At 61.7% G+C, this 11,434-nt stretch overlaps 1 protein-coding gene across 1 annotated transcript; it reads right to left on the reverse strand.

The window, feature by feature from the left end:
* Positions 1-2,463: 2,463 nt before the first annotated feature.
* Positions 2,464-4,056, reverse strand: Socs3 (suppressor of cytokine signaling 3). Its single transcript, XM_048365440.1, has 2 exons — positions 3,902-4,056; positions 2,464-3,316 (listed from the first exon to the last, which is right to left on the reverse strand). Exon 2 carries the CDS (start codon positions 3,226-3,228, stop codon positions 2,536-2,538), a length of 693 nt encoding a protein of 230 aa, XP_048221397.1. The 5' UTR covers positions 3,229-3,316; positions 3,902-4,056; the 3' UTR covers positions 2,464-2,535.
* Positions 4,057-11,434: the final 7,378 nt, after the last annotated feature.

Below are 11,434 nucleotides of genomic sequence, written 5' to 3' on the forward strand. Positions count from 1 at the left end.
ATGTTTCTCCAGGCTGGCTCTGAACCTTGATCCTCAGAGCTCAGCCTCCTGAGTAGCTAGAACTACAAGCAGGGGCCACTGGAGTGTGGCTGGCTCACAGTTTCCCAGTGCTATGCCCTCAGGCAAGTTGCTTAACCTCCCAAAGCCTGAGTCCAACCTGAATGGCTGCCCTCAGTTAACTCACAAATATTTACTGAGCATCTATCTAGGCACTAGAAAGGATCAGTCCACGTCCCTGCTCACGCAAAGCACAGAGAAAAACACAGAAAACCTTGCCTTCTGGGGGTGCCTGGGAAACCAAGGAGCTTCTGAGTGCTAGTGGGGGCGGGTAACTGAAGTTGGATAGATGTATGGATGATCTGAGCATGGCTCAGGTTGGGGGACCCTAGGAATGTGGAACAGTGGTCAGGAAGCCTTTGGACACCTCCCAAAGGCCCCTACTTTCATGAGAGGCTTGCATCACAAGTGCCCATCCCATCCCCCCATCCCCCCATCCCCCGCCTGCTCGGATGACTGTGCTGATGTCACAAGCCACCTCCAGGACCCCATGTCTGGGGTTTCTCGGAACACCTCCCTGCCAGGGAGCCCAAGGGCCTCTAATAGCTTGGAGACTAACAGCTTTGACCACAGCGCAGCCGGCTCCCAGCAAGCCCTTTGAAGCGCTTCCTTCGAACTTGCTTTGCATATTCTAGTCAGATCTGAATCAGACTAGCAGGAATTACCCTCTCTGCTAAGAGTCCAAGTGGCTGCCTTAGCTTGTCAGTGACACACAGAGACAGGAGCTCTGACGTGATTTCACGCCGGGAGCTCCGGGGGGGGGGGGGGGGGAGCAGGACGCCCCCTCTGAGGCTCCCTTCCTCTCTCTGTGTGGGTGTGGGGGAAACAGAAAGCAGGGTAGAGGTGGTTGCGGGGGGGGGGGGGGTAGGGAAAAAGAAAGCTCAAGTCATTGGTTTTCATTAAAAAATAGTGCTCTTTATTATAAATTACTGAAATGTTTCTTTTTTGAGTATAAATATAAATATGTGCAAAGTTTGACTTGGACTGGGATTTGGTTGAGTTCTTCAAGCATCGGCTAACAGCCTCGAAGGCCTGAGTAGGGGCAGAGGGGCAAGGGCTGGAGGTGGAATCTTTATAAAAGACAGAGTGATCGAGGCAGATTGTAAACATTATTAAACAAACAACCAAAAAAGAAACCAAAAAGGAGAGAAAAACCACCCCAACACACAGCTGCCTACCCAGCCCAGACACCTGACACAGAATCATCTGTGTGTTTGTTCTCCCCCCTCCAAAAATAAAAACAAAAAAAAAAAGGAAAAAAAGAACAGTTCCAGGTAATTCCATCTCTGCTACATTCCTGTAAGTTACAGCTCATCAGTGCTATTGCAGAGCCAGAGAGCAGCTGGAGAGGCGGCCAGCCGGCTTGATGATTTCCTGCACCGAGGGAGGGAGGGAGGGAGGGAGGGAGGGAGGGGGTTGCCCGGGCTAGGGGGCTAGGAGGCCCGCTGGCTCTGCTCGGGAACAGACCCCCTCCGTGCTCGGCTGCAAGGCCTGGGTGTTCCCCCTCCACCCTGCCGTGTCCCCTGGCCAGTGGCCGGCTGGGTGCCCCTTGGTGAATCCCTTGGCCTCGCTACCTGGGTTGGCTGGGTGTTTGGCTCGTGTGCCAGTCGCGATCCGTGGGACAGGGAGCATTTAAGGCGAATCTCCAAGCCAGACTTTAAGTCAGGAGGCACAAAGTAGAATGCCCCATTGGGGTCAAAGATGGCTCATCCCTCCCACCCGCTGCCAGGTGTTGGGAGGTACAGCATGGGCAGGAAGATGAGACCAACTGACCAGTCCCATCCATCGCCCCCTCTGGACGCCACTTCCTCTTGAACACAGGGAAGGGCTGTGGGACGCCAGTGGACTTTGGAACCTGGGTTTCCCGGCTGCCCCGGGGGACCAGGACGGCTCCCTCCAGGCCGCCTCAGGGAGTGGAGTGGAGGTGGTGGGAGGGGCCCTTCCCTCGGCTCCCCAGGGAGCCCCACGGGTGGCCCCTCTCTTCCTTCCTTCCCCCCAAGTCCCCCCCCTTCCCCCAGCCTGCTCAGGTTGAAACCAAATCAAAGCGCGCAAACCAAGTTCCGTCGGGTGGAAAGTTTGAAGATTCCCCCGCCGTTCTCATGAGTTCCACACTCCCGTGGCGGTGTTCCCCGTGGGAAGCGGCGGCGGGGAGCGCAGGGCGGGCGGAGGATCCACTTGTCATGGCTATTGTCCCAACAGGCCAGCTGGCTCTTCGGGAGAAGCTGGAGCTGGGGAGGGAGGCCAGGTGGCTCTCTCCCTCATGCGCCCCAGGTCCTGCCGGGCCCCACTGGGAGGAAGGGAGGGCCAGAGGGGGGGGGGGGCTTCGCCCCCACCCCAGCCCGCTCACCCAGCGCTCAGGGGCTGTTACAGCTGGACTCTGTGTGTGTGTGTGTCTGTGTGTGTGTGTGTGCTTGTGCCAAGTGCCACGGGAGGGGAGGGGGGGCCCCCTCTCCTGACCCCGCCGCCCGGTGGTGCTCCTTAAAGAGGCGCGTCATACTGGTCCAGGAACTCCCGAATGGGTCCGGGCAGCTGGGTGACTTTCTCGTAGGAGTCCAGGTGACCATTGACAGTCTTGCGGCAGAGGTGCTGAAGCGTGGCCACGTTGGAGGAGAGGGGCCGGCTCAACACCAGGGGGATCTTCTCGCCCCCGGAGTAGATGTAATAGGCTCTCCGCGGGGTGCTCCCGGGGAGCGGCGGGGCGGGCGCCCCGGAGGAGGGCGCGGCGTTGGCGGGGGCCGGCGTCGGCGGGGAGGGGGAGGAGGAGGAGGACGGGGCGCCCGGGGGCGGCATGTAGTGGTGCACCAGCTTGAGGACGCAGTCGAAGCGGGGCACGGGCTGCGAGCTCCGCGGGTCGCTCTGCAGCGAGAAGCTGCCCCCCTCGCACTGGATGCGCAGGTTCTTGGTCCCCGACTGGGTCTTGACGCTGAGCGTGAAGAAGTGGCGCTGGTCGGAGCTGTCTCGGATGAGGAAGGTGCCGGCGGGCTCGGCGCTGAGCAGCAGGTTCGCCTCGCCGCCCGTCACGGCGCTCCAGTAGAAGCCGCTCTCCTGCAGCTTGCGCACGGCGTTCACCACCAGCTGGTACTCGCTCTTGGAGCTGAAGGTCTTGAGGCGCAGGCTGGCGTCCAGGGGGCGGCTCATCCCGGCGGCGGGAAACTTGCTGTGGGTGACCATGGCGCACGGAGCCCGCGGGGGTCTGCGCGGGGGCGGCTGCAGCTGCTTCGCGGCCTCCGCGCGGCGGCCGCTACCGCATCCCGGGGGGCTGCGGGGAGGAAGGAGCGCGCCGCGTGAGTGCCCGGAGCCCTCCTCCGGCGCGGCGCCCGGCCGGCCCCGGGGACCCGCCACCCCCGGCCCGGCGGACCGGGCACCCCCTGCCCCGGGGGAGGAGGCCGTCTCGGCGGTCCGGGCCGCCCCGTCGGCCGGGCGGCCCCGAAACAGCGCCCCCCCACACACACACTCCGTTCCCCCCCGGCGCGCACGGAGCGCCACGCCGAGTGGCAAAGTCGCGCGCGGAACTCGGGCGTCCTGGAGCGCCGCCGGGGCGAGAGGAGCGGGCAGGGGGGGCCCCCGGGACGCCCGGGGCGCCGCTCAGTCCGGTGGCCCCGGGCGGCGTGGATGCAGGGAAGGGGGGGGGAGGGAGGGAGGGAGGAGGGAGGGGGCCAGAGAAGCCGAGGGCCCCAGCCTGAGTGTTCCGGGAACCTGGGATCTCTGGCTTCCATCCGCTCCGCTCCCTACCTCGTCCCCTCCCTGCCGGGAACGACCCGGGAAGGGGAGGAGAAACCGGGAAAAGCTCCCCGGCCTGCGCGAGGCCTCCACCCTTCCCCACGCCGCGCCCCTCCTCTCCTACCTGGTCCCGAATCGAAGTCTCCGACCTTGGAGCTGCGCCTCCTCGGGTCCCCCAGGCGCGGCGGAGGCGGCGAAGGCGCGGCGCCCCGATGGGGGCAGCCGTGGAGTCCACAAAGGGGCTTCGGCGCGCGCGAGCCCCCGGGGGGCTTCCCCGTGGCCCCCTCCCCGGGCGCGGGCCGGCGGCGGGCACCGAGCCGGAGCGGCGGCGCGCGGGGCCGGGGTGGCGGCGGCGGCGGCGGCGCGGGCGGCGGCGGCGCGGGGAGTGCGGATCCGAGCGGCCGCCGAGGCCGCGATCGCGGGGTTTATACGCGGCCTCGGCGCCCCGCCCCCCGATTCCTGGAACTGCACGGCCGGCCTTCTTGTAATGTTTAGTCACTACTCGCAGCAATGAAAGGCCGTGCGCCCGGGCCGAGGGAGGGGCCGCGGGCGGCGGAGGGCGGGCCCGGAGCCGGGAGCCGGCGGCGGGGGGGGGGGGGTGGGGGCCGCGATCGCGGGGAGGGGGGGAGCGCGCGGCCGAGGGGGCGGGGCCGGGCGCGGAGGGGCGCGGAGGGGCGCGGAGGGGCGGCCCCGGAGACCCCGGCCCCGGCCCCGGCCCCGGCCCCGGCCCCGCCGCCGCCGCCGCGCGTTCCTGGCAGCGGCCCCGCCCCCGCGCGCGCTCCGCCCCCAACTTCTCATTCACACTTTCCCCGCACCCCTCCCTTCTAAGAAGGCCGGTTTCTGGCAGAGGCGGGGGCGCCGCTCCGCGGGCGCGGGCAGTTCTGGGAGCCCGGCCGGCCCGGAGACGCTCCCCGAGCCTCTTCCTTTTTTCTTGGACCCGGCGGGGACGCCCCCCCCCCCATTCTCCCTCTCCCCTCTCCCCCGCCCGGGAGGGCCCCGGGCCCCGGGAACGGTCGGTCCTTCACCGCCCGGGCCGGCCCCGAGGGGACGGGGGCCATTCCCCAGCCGGGCCGCGCGGGCCGGGGGCCGGGCCCGGGCGCGGAGGCGGCGGTGCTGGACGGTCCCCCGTGCGCGCGCCCCGCGGGGACGCCCGAGCCCCCGGGGCGGAGGCGACCGAGCCTTCGAGGCCGCGGCCCGGTCCGGCGCCAGCACCGGCACCGATGACACGGTGCCCGGCCCCCCTGCCCGGAACAGCCGGCCTCACGCGCGCCTCGGGGGCTCCCACCCCGCGCGGCCGGCCGAGGGCCCGCCGCTCCCCGCGCCCGCTAGAGGGTGCTCGGGGCCCCTTCGGGGAGCCCAGTGGCGGGTGCCCGAGGGAGTGCGGGCCCTGCGGGGGGGCCCGGGACCGCCAGGGGGAAACCCGCAAGCTGACTCGCCTCTGCGTGGAGGGGCGCTGAGCTTTCCCCGGGGCTGGGGGGAGTGAGAAGAGGAGGAGACTGAGGGCACAGGTTGACTGGCCTTGGGTTCAGGGAGGAAGGGACAGGCTAAGGAAGGGTGGCAGTTCTTGCGAATTGCCCCCATACAGGCAGGCGGTGGGGTTGCTGGAGTCACCTGGGAACTCAGTGGTACAAAAAGCACCGCCCGGGGCTGGGAATGTGGCCTAGTGGCAAGAGTGCTCGCCTAGCATGCATGAAGCCCTGGGTTCGATTCCCCAGCACCACATATACAGAAAATGGCCAGAAGTGGGGCTGTGGCTCAAGTGGCAGAGTGCTAGCCTTGAGCAAAAAAGAAGCCAGGGACAGTGCTCAGGCCCTGAGTCCAAGGCCCAGGACTGAAAAGAGAGAGAGAGAGAAATTAAGCACCGCCCGCCTGTCTGGGCACCACGGAGATGTGTTTGGGGTCATCCACTGAGTATGACAAGGCTATGGGAAGGGAGGGAGAGAGAGGCAACATGGTAGCTTGTGAAGGAAGACCTGGCTCCTTCTCTTCTCTGGAGTGGGGGTCGGGGGTGCCTCGCTGTCTCTGTCCCTCACTGTCCCACCTCACATTTGGGACACTAAATGAGATTTGAGATTTGGTCAGAGCCCACAGTCTCCTTGGGCTTCAGTCTTGTCTTGCTAACTGGAAGACAGGAATATATGTATATTTTCTCATGGGAGGTCTGAGAGAGGAGCAAAGGACAAAAAAGATTTCTGCACCTCGCCACGGAAGGCCTGTGGTCCCCTTCTCCTGTCCGCCTCCGCGAGAGCTGTAGAAAGGCCTCGTGTCCCCTGGGCAAGTCTCTGGGCTTCTTTGGCTCTGTTCTGGGCCGGTGGAGCCGGCAGGGTGACAGCAGAGAGCATCTTCCCAGAGATCCCGTCCCGGTCCTCCAGACGCGCGCAGCCTCCTGCGAGGGGTTCTCCCGCCGCCCTCAGAGCTCATTCTCGTTCTCATCAGGGAGTATTGCGTGACTCCGTGACCATGCACTTCTGCGCCAGTCCCGTGGAGGGCAAGGAGAACTCTGAGGGAGTCGCCCTGAGGTGAATGGATGGGAAATTGCTGTGTAAATTATAATGCTCTGACACACCAAGTTCATTCATCCGTTCCATAAGCCCTCATCGGGTGCCTGCTTCTGCCGGGCACCCGGCCTAGCGCCGGGAGCCCCCCAGGGAGGCCAGGCAGCAGGCAAGGGACCCTGACTCCCCGGGGTTGAATGCCTTGAGAGAAGACTGGCTATGGTTGCAGTTCTGTGAAGTCGGGAATGCACATGGGATGGAGGGTGTTGGGAGAGAGAGGCCAAGAGGAAGAAAGAGCCCTGGGGCGCCAGGACAGCTGGTTGGAAAGGTTCATTTCCTGGAAACAAGTACTCACACATTCAAAATGCCTGTATTAAGTGCTCAGTGCTGTTGCTCAAAGCCTTGTCTTTTCTTTTCTTTCTTTCTTTTTTGCCAGTCCTGGGTCTTGAACTCGGGGCCTGAGCACTGTCCCTGGCTTCTTTTTTGCTCAAGGCTAGCACTGTGCCACTTGAGTCACAGCGCCACTTCTGGCCTTTTCTATATATGTGGTGCTGGGGAATCCAACCCAGGGCTTCACGCATGCTAGGCGAGCACTCTACCACTAGGCCACGTTCCCAGCCCCTCTTTTCTTTCTAAAAAAATTTACTGGTTTGGTGCTGAGGATGGGTGATCTGGGTAGGCTAAGGACAATCTCTACAATGATACAGACATCTCTGGTACCCCCCCCCCTCACTAGTTTGAAAGTGCTAACGAGCAGAGAACTTGGACTACTAATGTACAGATATGGTTGTTCCCTTCTCCGTTTGGGAGAAGTATACAACTAACTCCTTTATAAAAACGCATTCCAAAATGTGGCTGTGTTCAGACAGCTCCCACAGCCCTCAAGTTCTGATTTCTGCCATGGTTTCTCATTACCTTAGGGATGAATTCAAACTCCTCAGTGGAATGCCTGAGCAAACGGCATTTTTCCATATCTACTTCATCTGCCCACAGATCCTTGGAATGCCAGCCACGGGGTGGGGGAGGGGGCGTCCAGGCTAACCTTGACAGGTGCCTGTTCTTCTTCTAGGCTTCTTTGCACACTCACCTCCACGGCAGAGCCACCTTTTACATGTTGACTGACGTGTGCAAGATTCCCCTTTAAAATCTGACATAAGTCCTCAGCCGAAGCTTCCAGGTAACCCTTTCCAGTTAGGCCAAACTGTTTTATTTGTCCAGTGAGAATCTTGAGGAAACACTCCTTTGATTTATTCTCTTTCTAAGCCTGGAACCTGATACAAAGAAAATTCTCAATGGGTCTTTAAGTAAAGGCTTGTGTTGGCTTCTGTTTCCGGGACCCGGGCAAGCTTTCTTCTCCAGCAGCAGCTTTTGGTTTCTTCCTGCAGGGCTCTGCAGCCCGGGTCTCGAGACTAGGGGTGTGGGTTCTGGGAAGCCCGGTGGTAGCTTACTGTAGATTATTAGGCTGCTAATCTAAAAACAAACATACTGCAGAAAAGGGCGGAGGCCTGGACCAATGTGGGGCACCTTTCCAGGGACCCACATCCAGGGACCTGAGCAGATTGATGCCAGACCCAGGGCAGAGCCCAGAGCAGGAACCCTGCTGCTTCTCATCTCCCGTCTTTATCTCCTGGGTGTTGCAGGAGGACAGAGAAAATTATCCAAATCTGAGCCCCCTGCTCCACCCCACGGTGTTCCTAACTAAGGGATTTAAGAGACTACCACCTCCTCCTAATCTCTCCTTATGCGCGACTCTGATGAAGTCACAATCCCATTTCCAGGCAGAGGTGCTTGGTCATTCAGATGACAATGATAACCGTTTCTGGAGGGGAAGTACTCAGAGGTTTCAGTTGCCCCTAGGGCTCTGCTCTTGGCTTGTGACAGATGCTGAGCAGTGTGTGTGTGTGTGTGTGTGTGTGTGTGTGTGTGTGTGGTGCTGGTACTGGGGCTTGAACTCAGGACCTGGGTGTGTTGCCCCTTAGCTCAAGGTTGATGCTCTACCATTTGAGCCACAGCTCCACTTGCGGCGGCTTTTAGTGGTTACTTGGAGATAAAAGTCTCATCGACTTTCCTGCCTAGGCTGGCTTTGAACCAGGAATCTTTAGATCTCCGCCTCCTGAATAGCTAGGATATCAGCGGCGCCTGACTAAATAGTGAGCTCTTTCCCAGCCTTGCTGATGGGAAGGGACCCTGGCGCCTCTGACATGCTTACGGGAAGCCAGGGCCTGGCGTGGTGAACACCAGGCGCCATGCTGGGGGTGGGGGTGGGGGTGGGGGTGCTACGATGGCCCCTGTGGCCTGATCCACAGCCACAAACCGCGGCAGGCCCGGCTAACTACGGTGTCCGGGGGCTCCCTGTCCGCAGGCCTGCTGGGGCTCCGGACAGCCCGGGGGAGGCGCCCTGGCATCGGTCCCCATGCCAGCGCGCGTGGAAGCGCCGTCGGGCTCCCTTCCTTCCGATGCTTCTAGTCCCGTGTCTGCGGGGTAGGAGGGCGCGAGCCTTCCTTGCTTAATGACCGGCCTGTCCTCTTCCCCCTGCTTCCGGCAAGGGCTCGGCGGGCACCCTCAGCCTCGGTGCCCACCGGGACGGCTGCCGGGGCGTCACAGACCGGGTTGACCCCGAGCGAGCTCTCCCTTTCCGGCAGGGAACAATCCCGAGGGGGCGGGCCTGGGGAGGCCGGGACAATGGCCGGCCGCCGGGAAGCGGGAAGGCCTTTGTTCCCGCCGGGAGGGGCTGCAGAGCTCATGAAAAGGTTTGCGGCTCGGGTGTCTGCGGGGCAGCCACGGAGGAGTCTTTTCAAGCCTGACATTCCAGGCCCGGCCGGCCTCTGGCATTTCCCAGAACACTTCGAGGAGAGGAGGGGAAAGAAAACACTTCGCCCACCCCCCCCCAACCCCCCCCCTCACCCACCCCTGGCTTCTCAGATTCCCCCAGCCCTCCCTCCCTCCCTCCCTCCGGGAGCTGGCCAGCCTGAGTGCCAGGACCCCTGCCCCGGGGTGTGCCTCCACCCACGGGGGGGTGGGGGGGAGGACAGGACGATGTGTGTGTGTTGGGGGGGGGGCGGTCCTTGTGCCTATCATAAAGGAATCCACATCTGGTCCCCGTGCTGAGATGGGGTGGAAGAGGAGGGGAGCCAGCTTTCCAGAACAACAACTCCTGCTCGGTGCAGGGCTGGGGTGGAAGAGCAAGGGCGCGGATTTGCCCAGAAGCGCCCACTGGGCTGGGCTGGGCTGGGCTGGGGGCAGTTCTGGGAAGCCTGGCTGTGGCGAGCCCTCTGGGTGGCAAAGCAAAGGGGGCCTGGCCGGGCACAGCCAGGAGGGGCGCAGAGGTGAGGTGGCCTGGTAGCAGACGGACACACCTCCTCCCTGCCCCCCCCCCCCCCCAAACCACTTCGGGGAGGCCGAGAGGAGTGGAGGGCCAAGTGGCTGCGGTTCTGAGGTACCGTCGACCCTGGGCGGCTGGACCTGCAGTGTGCCCGTAGCCTCCGCTCCGCACGCACAGGCCCAGGGCCCGGCCGGCTCCCGGCTTCCTCCGGGACGGTGCCTGGAGGCTGTGGACGGGGCCCACGGGCTCCGCCCTCCAGTTTCTGGGCAAGAGGAAATGATCGACTCTGCCTGTCTCCCCAGGTCGGGCTCAGAGGGGTGGGTCTCCACCCAGGACAGGGAGGGGGCAGTCTCGGTGGTAGCCTTGGGGAGTTGGTTTCCCCCAACCCCTGGCCCATCTGTGGATGGGGGTTCAGTGTCCACGGGTGGGTGCATGAGCAACCCTCCCCCTCAGGATTTCAAGCACTTGGTCCTAGAATAGATGTTTATTGAGCACCTGCTATGTGTTGGGGATTGAACTAAGGGTCGGGAATTTCTCAGTCTGGGACCCCATTCTCAGAGCTTAGGTACTTTCTGGAAGGATAAGAATCTCCCCTGCTTAATGTCTGGATTGATTCATTTTGACTGTGCTAAAGGCCATGAAGATGTCCCAGAGCTGTGAGAGCCTATTACGGAATACCTGATCTATTGGGAGGGATTGCTTCAGGATGTCACAGAGGACGCTGACTTCTGGAAGGTTCCCTCCACTGGGAGGGGGCCCATTCTTCTTGTTGCATAGGGCAGAACTTGGGCTGAGGTCTCCGGCTGTTCTTTAGCTTCTGGACTTTCGTAGGACTGGCTCTCCTGTCCTCTCTTGGTCATTTAGCCAGGCCAGGGGAGGATTTGGAGCTGGCAGAGGCAGGAGGGCTGGTGGAGAGAGGACGCCCACCCCATCATTCCCAGCATCATCCGTGCTTATCCATGATCTGCTCACCTCCCACCCACCAAGGGCCTTCCAAGCTCTGGCTGAGGCTGCCCTGAGCCAACAGGAACAAACAGTTCTACTTCATTCTACCCAGGGAAGGCAGGTCAGGCATTTTGGGAATTCAGCTGAAAATACAGGCTCATGATTGACATCCAAAAGGCCCGTTCCTGTGAGCTGGGATCTTGTTCTGTCTCCCCATTCTCCCTTGGTATTCTTTGTGTCTCTTCCTCCTCCTCCCACTTATCCTCCTCTTTCTCTTCTTCCTCCTCCTCCTTCTCCACTTCCTCCTGCTTTTCTTCTTCCTCCTCCTCCTTCTCCTCCTCTTTCTTCTTCTTCTTCACCAGAAAATGCAAATGAAGTAGTGGCCCACAAGCATTTATTGGCCCTCGCAACTTGGAAAAAAATTGAGAGCTACCAAGTGCTGGTGGCTCACACCTGTACTTTTAGCTACTCAGGAGGCTGAAATCTGAACATTATAATTCAAAGCCAGCCCATGCAGGAAAGTCCACGAGACTCTTATCCCCCAATTAACTACAGAAAAAAAAAAGCTGGAAGTGGAGGTATGGCTCAAATGGTAGAGCACTAACCTTGAGCACAAAAGCTGAAGGACAGTGCTCAGGCACTGAGTTCAAGCAATAGGACTGGACCCCACCCCCCAAAAAAAGTGGGTGCTGGCAGAGTGGCCTAAGTGGTAAGGCATATGCCTAGTGACCACACAGAGCCTGCGTTCAAGCTCTGGCTCCCTACCACCACCACCCTCAGTAAAGAACAATCTTGAAGCTGGGTGCTGGTGGCTCCCGCCTGTCATCCTAGCTACTCCGGAGGCTGAGATCTGCGGGTCACGGCTTGAAGCCCACTCGGTCAAGAAAGTCTTTGA

Source organism: Perognathus longimembris, chromosome 17, assembly GCF_023159225.1.
Source record: "Perognathus longimembris pacificus isolate PPM17 chromosome 17, ASM2315922v1, whole genome shotgun sequence".
Lineage (NCBI taxonomy): Eukaryota > Metazoa > Chordata > Mammalia > Rodentia > Heteromyidae > Perognathus > Perognathus longimembris.